At 42.7% G+C, this 16,199-nt stretch overlaps 1 protein-coding gene across 3 annotated transcripts in view; it reads left to right on the top strand.

The window, feature by feature from the left end:
* Positions 1 to 817: 817 nt before the first annotated feature.
* CACNB4 (calcium voltage-gated channel auxiliary subunit beta 4) overlaps positions 818 to 16,199 on the top strand; it is an 81,876-nt gene continuing 66,494 nt past the window's right edge. For all 3 annotated transcript variants that reach the window (XM_067299441.1, XM_067299442.1, XM_067299443.1), the window contains exon 1: positions 818 to 908. In XM_067299441.1, coding sequence (XP_067155542.1) covers positions 864 to 908 — 45 coding nt within the window. In that variant the 5' untranslated portion in view covers positions 818 to 863. The remainder of the gene's footprint in view (positions 909 to 16,199) is intronic.

The following is a 16,199-nucleotide window of genomic DNA, read 5'->3' as shown; positions in this document are numbered from 1 at the left end:
ATGCTGAGGTCCTCACGCAGAGATGGCAAAGCGCTTCTGCATCGCTGCCTCGACCTCAGCCCCGTCCAGCAGGTCACTGATGAAATTCTGCCTTCTCTGCGTTTTTGGGGAGTAATTCACCGTCTCCCTCTGCAGACTGGAGACCACGTTTCGCTGACAGGGAAGGGTTATGAAAGCCCGTTTCCTCCAGGAAGGAAGCGAGAAGAGACCTGTATCAGAGAAAGGCCTTGCTGGGCCGCCGTGGCCGTTCAGCCGCTTCCCCCACAGCCGGAGGCCCGGCGCGGGGCAGTAAGCCGGGCGGCGGAGGAGCGACCACAGGCGTTGCTCGTTTTTAAAAATAAATAAACTTGGTGTCGAGACGCGAGCGGAAGCACTGGAGACCCTGCTAAGCTGGAGTTGCCTGAGAGGTCTCTCTCTCTCCTCGGGACCCTGAAGGGCTGCGGGGAGGGGAGAGACGCCCAGTGGCGGAGCCGTCGCCTCACAGGCGGCTCCCTGAGGCGGTTGACGGGGGGAGCGGCGGCGGCGGCAGCGGCGCGGCCAATGGGGGCGCGGCGGCGGCAGCGGCGCGGCCAATGGGAGCCGGGCGGCGGCGCGGGGCGGCCAATGGGGGCGCGGCGCGGGCTGCGGCGGGCGGGCGGGGGGGGGTGGGGGCTGCGCGGCGCCGCCGGGGGCACCTGCGGCGGCGGTGGGCGCGGGGAGGCGGCGCCGCGCGGCTGGGGCGTCCGCAGCGCTGACAGGGCAGGCTCGGCCCCGCCGCCGCCGCCGCACAGGCCTCCGCCGCCCGCCCGCCCGTCAGCCCCCGCCGCGGCGCCTCGCAGCGCCGGTTCCGCACCGAGAGAGGCGCCCGCCGTCAGCGGAGCTCCATGTACGACAATTTGTACCTGCATGGATTTGAGGACTCGGAGGCGGTGAGTGTCGCCGCGGCGGGGTGGGGGGTGGGGGGGGCGAGGAGGCCGGGACACGCACCCACGGACACCGACACAGCTTCGTTTCCCGGCTGAGGCTGCCGCTCGGCGAGGCGTCGCGGAGCCCCCTCAGATAATCCGCCGTTACATAATGCCGCTGCCCGGCGGCGCCGCCGCCGAGGGGCTCCGGCAGCGCCTGCTGCCCCCCCCCCCCCCCCCCCGGGAACCGACCCGCTGCGCCCGGCAGCGTGACGGCGAAAACAAACTGTTAATTATATAATACTTCGCGTTTGTTTGGCCAAGCAGCAGCAGAAGTTCCCGAGCTGCCATCTGCGCTATGTGCTTTCTGGGTAAACGATCAGCGTAGACGCGTTTGGTCTTTATTATTGTTTTATTATTATTATTATTTTTATTTTCTTAACAAGCCATGCAAGCGCTCCTGGCGCGTAATCCCGCAGCATCGTAACGGCCAGAGGTATCGCTAAGCTGCAGCGCGAAGGGAGCCGAGGTGCTTGGTAGGAAACGATTTCCCCGCCGCCGCCTCCGCCGGCTTTGCGACGGTCCTGCGAGGAAACCTGTGGCAACCTTAACAAAATGGTTCTCTTGCAGCGCTCAGACCCGTGGTGCTGTGGTCACAGCTTTAAGCCTAGAGCAAGGAACATTAATTCCCATTTTCTAAGCGCTGATTCTTTTTAGCAGCAGCTCCAAAGAAGCCTCATGGAGCAAAATCACTCGGGGCAGAGCAAGCTCCTTAGATTGCCACGGTGATGAACATGCTGCTCCATATTAAGCAGGAGCATGTTACATAAGGTTTTGTGGCCAGCTCATAAAATACACTGATTATAACATAAAATAAAGTGTATGTCAATGCAGATGTGTGTGTCGTATGATGTGGTATCCACAGGAGAACAGACAAGATCATGTATCTCTTGAGATGCAGCTTTTTTACTGCCTGACAATGAGGTCTTATCAGTCTAGGACTGTGAAGTGTAACCCGTCTACGTGTTGCCTCACATACGAGCAACTTATTTTAACATTAGTTTATTTCAGAGGGAGAGGAATCAGAACTGTGCAGAATTTGAAATTAAATAATGCAGTACACCATGCTGGGAGGAAGCCTAAAGTATTTGAATCCTTAAAAACTATCCTTCTTTGGGTTGATTTAGAAACTAGTTGATTTCTGTAGTTCCTGCCTTTCTAGTGTGCATATGCTAATTTTTGTTTTGTGTTTTCTCTCATGGCTGCTTAGAAGCTGCTATGCCAAATGCGTATAAGTGTGTTGCTTCCTTTACAAATGTGTTTTAGGATCCAACTGGATGTTTCTGTAAACCAGGCGTTTATAAGGCAAACCGTGAATTCTTGGGAACTGTTATCATTCCTGAATCTCTGTCTTGTAATGGCATCATGTCATTCAGCAGAGTATAGATATGCTGTAAGAAGATGATTTAAAAGGCATAGTAGTGTGGCTAAGAAGGGTAACTTGCTAGATGGTGGTTGCCGTAGAGGAACCGATTCATCTATAAGCCAGATTTTAAAGATCACTAAAGATTGCAGATAAATGTCTATTGGGATTCTTGGGTGCTTCTGATATGCTTAATGCCACCTGATTTCAATCAGGCCCCACTGATTTCTTCCAAGAACGTTATTTTGGAAAAGCAGTGTTTATGGTGGCAGAAGCCCGGAGACCTACCTGCTATACAAACATCCATGCTATGATTTATACTGTAAGAATCATGTTAGCAACAGAAGATAGGAAGTAGGTCTTTAACTGTCAACTTTGGGGGATCGGGATGAAGAAGTCATTTGTAGGTTCCTTAATACTCCTTTAACTAGTTCACGATAATGGTGTTGACAGCTTTTGTAATTTTACAGTCTCTCAGTACTTGACAATGTTTTTGATAGACTCAACTTCTGGAATCGTGGGAATATGTGAGAATCTCAGCTTTCATTAAAAAAAAAAAAAAGAACAAACCTTAAAAACAATCTAGATTTCACAGTCATATGAAAAAGCTAGAGACTCTAAACCCCATAGGCTCAGACACAAGGCAGATAACCAAACAAACCTTTGGAGAATTTTTATTTTCCCAAACCACTTGCTTAAAACATTATACCTTATTATTATTTTGGATTCTGACTCATGAACTGAGAATGCCTGCAGTGACAATACTCTGGCAAAACAGGTAGCATGATAGGTCATATGATTATTACTTTCAAGCCAAAGAGGGACAATGTAATAGAATTAATAAACTATTAATCAAGGCTAGAATACTGGGTTCCCTGCAGTTATTTTCAGAAGAAATGCACTGTGAGTGTGCAAAGATTAAAGAAAAGGACTCAGTGTGTTGTTCTGCATTTAGGACTTGGAAGGCTTAACCCAAATGTTGCGCAGCTAGTGGACTTAGGGAAGTACAAGCTCGTATGCTGTACTTGCTCTTTCATTCTCTGAAGTAAAGGGAGATGTGATCGAGTACTTGTGCCACTTATGATGCTTATGATGCTTCTAGCATAAAATAAATTGTATCAGAGTGAGTCACCCCAGTACAGTAACATTTTCTTAAAATGGGTATTTGCCCTTATAAAACTCATACTGCAGTTTTCTGTAGTAGTGGCCCAATGTAAGGAAATCAACTAGTTTCTATGCTGTTCTAGTAAAGAAAAAGTTCATATTCATAATAAGAAATATGAACTAACAAAATTACATTGTATTTTTTACTCCAGTTTTCATTATTTTGCACAAGTGTACCATATTCACTCTGCATTTTCTCTGAAGGAAACCCTGGTGCATGTCCTAAATAGCAGAAAGCTGTGGCAAGCAGGTGGACTAACACTTTTCACTCAGAAGGTCTGTTTCTACCTAGAAATTGGATGGTAGCTATTCAGGAATGAGCATAGCTGAGGTGGCCGCTGAGCGTGCTTTAGGATCTCTCCCAAGCAAGACTTTCCATAGAGGTGCTGTAGGAGCCAAAGCTGTACGCAACTCTAACGGAAGGACCAAAACGAAACACTGCTCACCCTCCTTTGTTGTGGTTTATGGAACGTAAAGAGCCTTGGTAATGCACTGGGTTTGTTGCAGTGGATCTGTTCCTCCAGGCTTTTCCTTTAAATGTATCATTGCATGCATTCCAGTAAATGAACTGTCTGGTATGTTTACCACCCTGTAGCACGTCTGCCCTCAAAGGCCCTCTCCAATGCTCTGCAGTCAGCTTTTTAAAATTTATAGCATGAGATTTTTCTTTACCCCTCCCAAGGCCTACTTCATCCTCTGTGCAGCCTATGAAGTTTTTTTTTTCTTTCTTTTCTTTTCTACAAAAGTATTGCTTTCTGTGTTTGAAGAACTCCTAACAGGCCTGGCTGAGAGAGATTTTCAGTGACTAAACTGCTCCATGGTCTCATATCTACTTCAAAGATGATTTGGGCAGATGAGCTTATCGATGCATAATAGGCCTTATAAATGAAGTCAGAGAGAACAGCTGGAAATGCAGTTGTGATCAGGGGTTAATCTTTTTAGATTTTCACTGGACTGAAATTGATGTATGTTGTTGACTGTCTCCAAATTCTACACTGCTTCAGGCCAGCCTAGCAGTATTACAGTTAGAAATCAGCTGAATGGCACGGTGACCACAGATACCCATAATGAGCTTTTCACTAATGAAATTATACCCATTTTGAAGTGCTATATGTACATACCAATTTTTAATTTGCATTGGAGGAGAAGGTGAAGGATCAGTTTATGGCACTTAAGCAGAGTAAGCATGCTCACTTTTGGAAAGTTACTATAAAATTACAGCATTTAAAGATAGAAGAGCTGATTTTTATACTAATTTGTCCCTAATTTCTTCTGGTGGAGAGTATACAGGTTAACTGATTAGAGAACACTCTAGGAGAAGTGTGAAAAAAGTGAAGGTAAATTTTCCTAGTAAAACCAGGAACAAAGATGACTTTTATAACAGTGAACAGATATCTAGATAATAATAACTGTAATAAAAAAAAATTTATAGTGTGTATGTATATATAAAATGGATTGAGTGTGTGCATGGGTATTAGAATACATCACCAGCTGTGATGATTAATGCGAGGTGGGTGATGCACTAGCTAATATGAAGCTTTTCGGAGGAGGAAAATTATGATGTTGATGCTGAAAAAAAGCTACCAGTGATTATTGGCAAAAAAAAAAAAGTTGCCATGCTGAAGAACAGAGGTACAGACAGATAGAAGCGTGCAACTTTCACATACACAAGTGTCCTCGTAATGAACACAGAGAGAAGGAGGTAGGGTGCAGTCTTTCATGTGATGAAAATAAGGGTACACCACCGAAGAGGGAAACATCTTTCTCATGAACGTGAAAGGTTTGATTTAAGTCTTACACAAAGAGAGAAGGCAGCAGGAAGTATCAGGGTGCAGGTGGTCTCAGGGCCACTTGCCGTTTCAAGGGGCTCCGGAGCGGTTGTCTGTTGTTTTGCTGTGCATTAGGGTGAAGCACAATGTGTTGAGTCAGAACCTTCTCTGCAACCCTGCAACGTGACCCAAGGCAGTTTGCCCAGTTTGTCGATTTTTGCCATGTTTGTTGCCCTGCCCTGTCTGTTTTGGGGGTTTTTGTGGGCTTTTTTTAGTACTTTGAGTAGTTCTAAAAAGGGTCAGCCTTTTTGGAGTGAAAGCTTGTTTGCCTTGTAGGGAGTCCTAAGTCTTGCATTCCTGATAACGAGAATAGGATATAAAAACCCATTAGCACAGATGCTTAAGACAATGAGGTCCACTGAGTAAGAAAATCGTATTGTTTTGCTTTCACAGTTATGAACTAGTTGGTATGGTCTATTTATAGTGAAAAAAAATCTGAATGCTGTTTGGTGTGGCAGTCCAGAATTTCCCAGTGGTCCTTGGTTTCAGTAAAGACTCCATCTTTTTTAGACACAAACATTAATGAAACTTTCTCATAAGAAATTACATTTTCTGTAAAGTTTTATTTTTCCATTGAAACAGTATTTAATTGAAAAATTCTTAGAGTTAGCAGTGAGTACCCTCTAAAACCAAGTCCCTCCTAGCCCCAGCAAGACTGGAAATGACATCCACTGTAAATAATAGTGTCAGCCCCTTTCTGCATCTTGAAACCCTCGGACCAGATCCTTTATATTTATATGTCCAGAGCACTCATTTCAGAGCAACACCTGAGCATGCGAAATGACTTTCCTCACTTCTCACAGGGTGTAAGATTAATACTTGTCAACATGCAAGCGGCTTTATCTTGTGTACTTGAGTCAGTTGTCAGGGCTGTTGGAAATTGCTGCCTTTGGATAGGTCCTGCTTAGAAGTTCAGCTTCATTTTGTATGAGGTGGGGGTGAGAGGATTTTTTGTGCCCCAGCCCAGTTAGGAGGGGTAACAGTGGGGGGGGGGGGGAAGAGGAGTAAAGGACAGAGATGTATTCAACAGAAGAGCACAGAAATGGGGAACAGGGGGTGGCCTGGTACAGGGTTAGCAAAGAGTTGGCTGTGGGCAGAGCTGGGGAGCCAGCTTGGGTGAGAAGCCGCAGTTACATAGTTGTCGTCATCGTCTGAATGACACGAGGTGCTGTACAGCATCCCGGCCCAGCTGGGACCGGTGACAGACCACAGGATGCTCCACGTTCCTTTCTGCTTAATAATGCCAGTGTTTCCTATTCAGATCATTTTCTTCCTCCTTGTGTTCAAGTTATTTAGGATGACATTTCATTTATATCTTTGTTTTACGCCTGTCTTATCATTTCACACTTTTACCTATTCAGTCTTTCTCCAACATTGTCTCCTTTTCTAAGGCTTGTATGCACCTTCTTTTCTGGACTTTATTAGCAATTTGACCCACATCCAAACCTTGAGGGTTTCCCTCCGTGTCATCTTAGCCCTGCTTCCGCAGCCTGCCCCCCTACTGCCAGTGCTAGAGGGGGCTCTCAGCACAACAGAGAATTGGGACCCTTCGTTTACTGATTTGCAAGCCAGTTGGTGATGTGCTTTGATCAAAGGTACTAGGTGAGTTCAAACTCTGTACTGCAAAGAATTAGATAAACATCTTCAGTGTAATTCCTGCCCCAGTCCACAAAAACATTTAAATATTGAAAGTGTGTCGGTGTTTTTAGCAACTAAACACTGGTAAGACTGACCACTGGTAACTGATCTTCAAAGTTTGCCATAAAAAGGGCAGTGCAAAGGAGTTTGTGTACAGAAGCCTGCATAGACACTAGTAGTTTCTAAAGCACTAGCACTTCAGGGTGTTAGCAGAGACCTGGGAAATTGTGTCTGGCAGTGCAATATATAGCGCATCATTTTAATGCTGGCAGTATGTGTGGTGATCGGTGTGTATTTCATCTACAGTGTTATTGGCTTTACATCGTACATCAGGTTAGAAAGCTCTGCTTGGTGTCATTCCAGTGTGTTGCTACACCAGTGGTACAAACTGCCTGCAAATTTGATAAAGAAAAGGTACTACAACAGCTGAAAGATATTATGTGTATGCTACAGGAGCCAGAAAGGAGACTGCTGTGATGCAGAGCAATAGCACTGGGCATTCATTCCACTAGATAAGTGTGTTGTGACATCCATTTAAAAACCATGCTTATCTGTAGTTTTTGTCTCCCGTTACTGCATATAATCTTTTGAGAGAAGTGTTGCTGAGAAACCTTAGGAAAAGAGGTGGCGGGATTAGTAGGAAAATACTGTTTATTTTCCCTGTATTTGACAGCAGCACATAAATGGTCAGTGTCAGTGTTTTGAGGACAGTCTGTTTCACTCCCTGTCTCCAGTTCAGTGACATTACTCCTCTTGCCAGTTAGTCATTTCTTCTGTTGCTAGTGTAGATTTTTCTCATGGCAACTGAGACAGGAAGATTTTCTGGGTGATGCTTAAATAGAAAAGCATTGTTATAGAACCACAAGCCTTGGCAGTGGGGTTCATGTTTAAATACGGATTAGTTTTCTGTGTGGTACCTCTTTGATCTGTAAAGGAGAAAAGGTTGTCTCTTCTTGCACTATACATTTTCTCAGTTGTAATAGATTGAGTGTAAAAATAAACAAAATGTTTCTATGGAAATGTTCTTCATTCTGTACCTTCAGTGGTTATACTACAAAACTCTTTGAGCGTAATTTTAAAGATTTATGCTTTGCATTCTGTTTACTTATAAACTATTCTACAGTAGTGCTTGCAGTAAGTATAGATCCATGCAGAAGTTACAGCCTAAAACAGCAGTCCCCTGTTTACACAGTGAGTATGTTTAAGCTGGCAGCTGGTGGGCCCTGGTTCCTTATCTCTCTCAAAGGAGAGGTGCCAGATCGGTCGCCCTGGCAAGGGGAGTAATGTTTATAGAGCACGTGACTGCAGCCCACATCATATAAGAGTTCTCTTGCACCATCTTCTGAAATTCACTCTCCGTGCCTGTAAAGTCATTTTTCTGCTATCTCAGGGCCGGTTAATGTAGTGAGTTTTATAATACCACATTTTATAGAACATCTTTCTACAGCATTCAGCTGAGATCCAGCAGAAGGCTTTATACAGCTGCCAAATAAAGTCTGGGATTTTCAAAGGGGGGGTCAAAAGGACTTCAGTGGGTATTTGGGTGCATGGTTTCCGCAGGTCTCTGCTGAAATTTTCAAGCTAAAGACTGAAAGTTGGTGGTCTAGACCTGATTACCATTTTCTGTGGCTTGATGGATTTTGCAGGCAGGGATGAAGGCTGCTGGTGAGATTTAATAAATTTTTCTTTTTCCAGTATGTTTGCTAGCAGGATTCTTTGGTAGTGAAAAGCCTGGTGAAGCACACTGTCTTTTACAGGCATGAAAGCTCTTCTGTACACTGTAAACCTTTGCTTGATTTGTAGGTAAAATTAATTGTAGTGTTAGACTGAGCAGGGAAAATACGGTTGAGTTTCCAGCCTTACAGACGGTCTGTGAGATGTTGAACGCTGCTTGTGGTTGGTGACGTGAAAGGGTGCATGAGCTGAAGACTGAAGTAGTCTTCCTTTGAGAAGTCTCATTTCACAGAACAGAGGGTGATCTTGTAAGACCCTGAGTTGTGGGGCTGTTTATCTGCAGAAGGTGCTTAAATTTCTCGATACCTCTCACAGAGAAGGTGGGTGTATACATGAACATGCATACACGAACTGAGACAGCAGAGTTTGCAGGGCCATTCATTCACTGAGGGCATTGTGTTTCTCTTCAAACATAGATACTCTGCATTTCCCCATTAAGTTTTCTAATGTCTAACACAAAAAGGTTGAGTAATGTTAGGACATAGGCAAAGATCCTGGAATAACTAATTGCTGTAAGTTATCTACTTGCTGTTTGTTCATGTGAGGTTTTTCTAGCTTCAAGTACACACTAAAGTCTGTCTTGTCTGGGAACATCTCTGTTAATAAGAAATGCTGTTCATTCTCCGTCCATTAAGTCTTCTGAATTCTCATTTAGATTTGCCTTGTAAACAGTTGAAACATTTTGAGTTTTCTTGACAGTTTCAAAGCTGTTTCCTTTCCCAGTAGTTCTTAATAGATTCTCCTGACCACTATCATGATCTTTCTAATGTTTTTCTTATGTTTATAGGGCTGTCTGACAGGAATTGGAAGGTTAAACTGTGTTCTGTTTTGGAGTTTGCTTGTTTTGTTTTTTTTCTCTCATTTTTTTCCTACTAAAATTTCCAAGCTCCTAGTACAGTTGCAATATGAGCTATTTTAGCAGTGTAATGTCTTGCTCACATTTAAAATAGTTGTCTATCTGATTCAGATCTTCTGTTTAAGTGTAATGTTGTTGATTTGATAGTATGGCAGTCATAACAAAACTTTCAGTAAAAATCATAAATACTTTTTATAAATTATTGTCTGCTCTTTCCACTGAGGTACCTTTTTTTTTTTACTTGCAAAAATGTATTAAAATGCAAAAAAAAATTTAAGTTGTGGAAACAAAAGAAAAACATAAGGAGGGATAGCTAATTTTTTTTTATTATTTATTTTTATTTTTTTTATTTTAAACTGCATATAAGAACTCACCTGAATGGGGTACTATATGGGATAGTATATATTTAGATATCTTGTTTGTTCACATGAGGGAGTAAGGTGTGTAATTAACTATGGCTTTAATCCTGCTTTTGGGAACTCTTGAATCACCATGAAGCCCAAATGAAATAACAAAAGGCTTCCCACAAATGTGCTGATCCTGGATTGTGGATTGCTTTAAAAATTTCCCAGATCTTAACAAAATTCCGCTTCTAGGAATCATAAGCAGCTTTTACTGAACTCAAGGGCATTTGAGGGTGGAATGTGGCTCTTGATACTGAAGGAACACATCATAGAAATAATAAACAACAACAAGGGAAAAGCTTAACCTAAAATCTGTTGATGTCATGACTTGCTTCTCTATCTCCCTAAAACATGTTCTGCTTGTAAGATATTGAGCTATTAGATGTTTTTCTGTTGAGTACGTATTTACATAGATAGTTTTAAAAATCAGCAACTTATACAAATGCAGATTACTTTGCAAATAGGACAAGCTTGACAGCCGTTCATGGTCATTTAGAATCCAGTAGTTAATTTTAAAATCTCACTTAGCTGGCTGAATGTTGAGTTCTGTAGAGATCGCAGGTGGTGTCAAGATTTGCTTGCAAACTTTCATCAGATCCCAATTTATATTTTTCCACAGTGCTGCTTTGCTGGTTTTCATGCCAAGAGTGACCTGTTCTCAGCTTTTGAGTGTCTTATTTTGCAGTGTCCGTTCCTTCCTTCCATGTCTTCAACACCTCCTTATATTCAGGTGCAGTATGTTTGCATTCATGTATGCAGCACACTGAGGACATTAACAGCCTAATATTGGACAAGTTCTTTGATGAGGTAGTTCCCCTCTGAATAAGAAAGGTAGATAGCTGTTGGGCATATTGGCTCTCTTCTAGTTACATCTTTCAGGTCCTGGACCTGTGTATGTCAAATGAATGCAGCTGCTTGGCAGTCACTCCAGATGTAACATCATCTATATATAATTAAACTGTTTTGCAGATTGGTTTACAGGGAGTTTTTCATTGTTTGTGTTTCATAAACTAAGGAAAAGAAAGATGTGACTGGATGAGCTCCCTTGCCCCAGTAAAACATACTGAATGACTTAATGGAAAACTATTTGTGCCTATCTTCCCTTGTGTAACTGGGCATCAGGAAGGATTTTTCCTTTGGGAGCAGAGGATGTGAGAGAACAGTTTCCAAAAAATAACAGGAGATTTGGAGAGCTGTATGGGTCAGATCAGAGTGCCTTCTGTTTCTCCAAGCGCAGAGAGGCAGCATAATTTAGCATGTGCTGAATAGCTTCCAGGCCTTCTCCTTCGGGCTCCTGCATCTTTTATTACCTTCCCTTCCACTAAGGTTCTTTCTTTTCTTAACTTGGCTTAATTCCCAACGTGCTCACTTTGTGCACATGATGGTTTGTGTCCGTTTCCTCTGCTGAGTTTGAAGATCTGCCCCTATATATATATATATATTGTATGTATGTATGTATGTATAGGAAGCTTCTTCTGGAAGCCCATCCTGGGTTGTATTAGGCAGAGTGTTGCCAGCAGGTCGAGGGAGGCGATCCTTCCCCTCTGCTCAGCACTGGTGAGGCCACAGCTGGAGTGCTGCGTGCAGTGCTGGGATTTCCCCAGTCAAGAGAGATATGGATACACTGAAGCAAGTCCAGCAAAGGGCCACGAGGATGAGGAAGGGACTGGAGCATCTGACATATGAGGAGATGCCGAGAGAGATCGGATTGTTCAGCTTCAAGAAGAGAAGGCTCGGGAATCTTATCAGTGTGTGTAAATATCTGATGGGAGGGAGTAAAGAAGATGGAGCCAGACTGTTCTCAGGGGTGTTCAATGAAAGGACAAGAGGCAATGGGCACAAATTGAAATACAGGAAATTCTATTTAAGCATAAGAAAAAAATATATTTTTTACTTTAAGGGTGATGAAACATAGGAACAGGTTGCTCAGAGAGGTTGTGGAGCCTCCATCCTACTCAAAACCTGACCAGACATGGTCGTGAGCAACCTGTGCTAGTTGACCCTGCACTGAGCTTGGGGATTGAACAAGACGATCTCTAGAGGTGCCTCCCAGCCTTGGTCGTTCAGCCATTCTGTGAGTCTATGAAAACTGAAGAAAGACTTTCAGAGCAAAGAGGGAAGTGAGAAGGGAGAGTTCAGTCTGACTGCGAGTTCCGATTACTCGGTCTTGTGTTTGCATGTCTACTTTTGTCTACACCACAGTGCTGATTAGGAGAACTTTATTTTTGATTTGGAGGATTACCCGTATGTCTGGAATCAGTCAAGCTTTTCCAACCTGTGCAGCTGGAGGAAGCTAGGGATGCCTTTTTATATGTAAGTACAGGACTTCCAGCTGCATTTTCTCTCCCTGTCTAAGGCCAGCTTTGTCAGAATGTGTTTTAAGTTCTTTCTGAGAAAGGGACTATTTCAGAAGGAGCAATAATGGGCTACAGGGCCTGCTCTGGTGCTCAGGGCTATGAGTTTTTATTTTTATTTTTGTCTTTCATAAGGGTATAGAAAAGCAAGAAAACTCTGGGAGAAGGGGGCAAGGGGCTGATGAAGTCTTTTGGGTTGGTTGGTTTTTGTTTTCTTTTGTTTTTTCCTTTTAAGTCAAGTAGTACAAAGGCTATATAAGTTAGAACTGGAGCTATTTGTTTGTGCTGTTTCACCATTATGGAAAATGCAGCCTGGCAGTGATTTGATTTATTACAGTGACATGGAAGAAATCATGGGGAAAAAATATTCCCTGTCATCTGGCTTAGCACTGAAGTGGTGAAATGCATGTTTGAAAGAGCTGCTAACACTTCATATAAAACTTCACAAGCCTTTCTATTCTGAGAGGATTCTGCTTACACCGAATATATTTCCTGTGTGCATCCTCTCTTGTTTTTTTCCATGCTAGGACATTTCCCTGAAAATTGACTCTTGCCGATTAGCTCACTTGCTCTTTCTGCTTCTTCTCCTGGGATGTTTGTCCTTGATACAATGACATCCTGTTAGTGATCGTGTTATCTTAAATGTCAGATTTTCTTTATTAGGTGCTCTTGGGCCTGGTGTGTATGAGGCTAGAGGATTTTTTTTTGAATAGCCATATCTGTTATGGCCATATATGGGCCCTTTACAGCCCTTACCCCCAGAGGAAGAGCTATAGGATGAGGTGGCCAAGATATTCTGCCAGTTCCCTCTTCCTGCCCCTGAGATGGGCACAATCTGAAAGCCTCTGACATGTTAGTTCAAATTAAACTTCTTCAGAACCTTCCATCTTTTAATCTGTTATTGTAAGAACTCTGTGAATGAAATCGTTTCTAATGGTTACCCCCCTATTTTCCCTCTTTACAAACACCTCCTTCGGTACAGGATTCCTTGAGGATATTTTTAAGCCATGCTCCTTCTGTGATTAATGAATCCCCTGAAGAATGTATGTCTCCCTGTTGCCTGGGAAAATGATGTATTCTGACAAATCATCAGTTATTCTCTGCCAGGATATATATGTCATGAAATACAATGATAAAATTTCATTTTTCCAGAACAATCTGTGGAAATCTCATCAGATTCTGACAAAACAAGCCCCAGAATCATTGTTAGGCAGAGAAGTTTCCATTATGACCAGTGCAGAGAAAACCTCACCAAGGAAAAAAATCTAGTGGCAGCTTTAGCTAACCCTGCCTTTGACACCAAATACTGCTTCTCCATGATAGCTGGCACCAGCTCCTGGCGCCAAAGGACTCCGTTTTAAACGTCGTGATGAAAGCTCAGGAATGAACCCAGTGCACTCCCAGAATGACAGATACCATAGAAATATGTCTACCAAGTGACTCCAACCTAGGAAAAGAAGTAGCTGTGACTCAGCAGGCCATGATGGTACTCACCCTGCCTCCACCAAGGCAGTCCTTGCTGTTGACTCAAGCTAGATGAATGAAGGGTTTGTCTAGCGTAGGAACGCAAATGAGCTACCAGCATGAGCATGAACTGCAGCATCAAGTGTGGCTTAAATGCTGGTGCTGCACCTAGAAGGGGTTGTTTTGCTTCCAGCTATCTCCTGACATACCCTTTCCCTGCCATTGAGCAGAAAAGTGCATCTGCAGCTGACGCTACCGTCTGTGCATGGACTTCCCTTACCTGTCCGAGATGTCCGCTGCTCTGTCGCGTCTGGCACTGCGACCCCATATATGGGGAATGGGACATTCGCCTGTGATACTTCAGTGTAGCCCCTTGAGCGTTTCTGGAACTGTCTTCGCACGTGCAGAAAAATCAGTTTCTGCCATTCAGGAAAAGGCATCACCATCACTATTTTCATGTCTGAATACTAGAACGAGCCAAATCTGGAGGAAGTGCAACTTCCCTTGCTACTGAGGATCTCTCCTTTATGCTGCTGAATTAAGGAGCATCCTTGGCACCAGAACCATCACCGTATGATTATACAGTGTTTCAGGACCTCCAGACAAAGACTGCCAAGACCTGGAGGTTGGATGTGACCTGTATCTAACATATTTTGCAAGCCTCCAGGCCAACCAGGATTACCTTCTCTGCTAATAAAGGACTGTTTGACTTAGCCAAAATTAAGTAAGCAATGCAATGTGCTCTAGGTGACCCTGGTGGAGCAGGGGGGTTGGACTAGATGATCTCCAGAGGTCCCTTCCAACCTCAGTGATTCTGTGATTCTGTGAATAGCTGCTGTGACTTCAGTGCCAAAATGAGACTACAGAAAGTCAGGTGAGGTTGTTATCCTCTGGGTGTCCTGATCAACTTCATAAAAAACAAACAAACAAAAAAAACCCCAAAGATGAGCAAACATCCTCTCACAACTTCGTTCCCTCATAATGGAGCATGAGGAGACAGGGAAATTTCTATGGCTCTGCAAGAAACGGTTGGTTAGAAAAGGTGCCTGGTGTCGTTTTGCATGTTATACCTACTGGTGGTTCTGTGCTGATGACAATGTCCTGTTTTGCAGGAACTTTTGTTTTGTGAGTAAGTGTTATTTGTGGTTTTAAGTGTGTCAAGGAGTAGGGGGAGGCATTTTCGGAAGAAAAGGGCCTGTTTTTCTGGAAATAACTTTACTAATTTGTATTTGTAGTAAGTTATACTTACTGAGGTGTCTGTTTAAAAAAAAAAAAAAAGTAAAACAAAAAAACAAGGTATGAACAAGATTATTTCTATATATATTGGTTTTCAAAGTTTCCCAAAAGCTATAAGAAGTAGCTTTATGCCAGTGTAGTCTGTGCTTACCCCAGTTAAAATATTCCCAGGACTTCTTTGTGTGAAATAAAACAGGAATATTGGAACTTAGCACTTTTTATAGAGCTCTTATTAGAAAATGAATAGGATACAGATGGATGCAAAAAAGAAAAATTAGACAAATGAATTGTATTTTACCTATGTACATTTTTCCATGCTAATTTCATTTGTCTGTTATTCTTCACTGACTGTGCTAAGGAGCAGAGTGGTATGAAGTGTTTTAGTACTTTGCTGAATAGCTATTGCGTTACACCCTAGAATGGATTCATTTTTGTAATATATTAAATAATCTTTCCCTTTAAAAGGCTAGGTCTACTATATGGAAACATACAGTATGAGTGGAAGTGTAAGAGAGGGAAAGAGTCATAGATGAGAATATCTCCTGTTCTACATACAAAATTGGTAGAGGTAGGGGATACACAGAGTTTGCCCTGCTGAACTGAAGGAAGAAATAGACTCAAGCTTTGAAACATGCCATTAAGTGTCGCTTCCAGAATTGGTGCTGCCATGAGTTATAACTGTGCTGAAGATTTTATCTATTACAATATTTAAGAACCTTGTTAAATTTTTTAGCTCAACTACTCCTGTAGCAGTAAGCCCTATATCCTGAATATTTCACATATGAATGTTTCCTTTTGTTGTCTTTGAATCAAATTTTCATTTTTCCATTTTGCTGCAAACCATTTTCATATTATTTTAAAACAAAGAGGTGTCAGATGATAAATTTCCAAGCTCATTCATTACTCTATAGGCTTGTATTGTGAAAGAACTTGCACAGACATAGCGTTTTGAATGATGTAACCTGTTTTGGGTTTTTTGTTTGTTTTGTTTTTTCTCTCTTCAGAGAAATCTATTTCCCTGTTATTTTGGTCTCTCTCTGTCCAAACACTTCCTTGAAGAGCTTGGTTATTCTTGTTGTTTTTTCTGAGCTTCTCATTTTCCAATATTGTTTTTGAGACGAGGAAAGAGTAACTAGTGCTATGCGTGCTCTTCCAGATAAACTGCATCAGCATGGAAGGAGAATTCAATTGACAACTTTGGAATTGTATATAT

This window comes from Apteryx mantelli, chromosome 6 (assembly GCF_036417845.1).
Source record: "Apteryx mantelli isolate bAptMan1 chromosome 6, bAptMan1.hap1, whole genome shotgun sequence".
Classification (NCBI taxonomy): domain Eukaryota; kingdom Metazoa; phylum Chordata; class Aves; order Apterygiformes; family Apterygidae; genus Apteryx; species Apteryx mantelli.
Note: the sequence above shows the minus strand (reverse complement) of the source record. Positions and strands in the feature narration are given on the sequence as shown.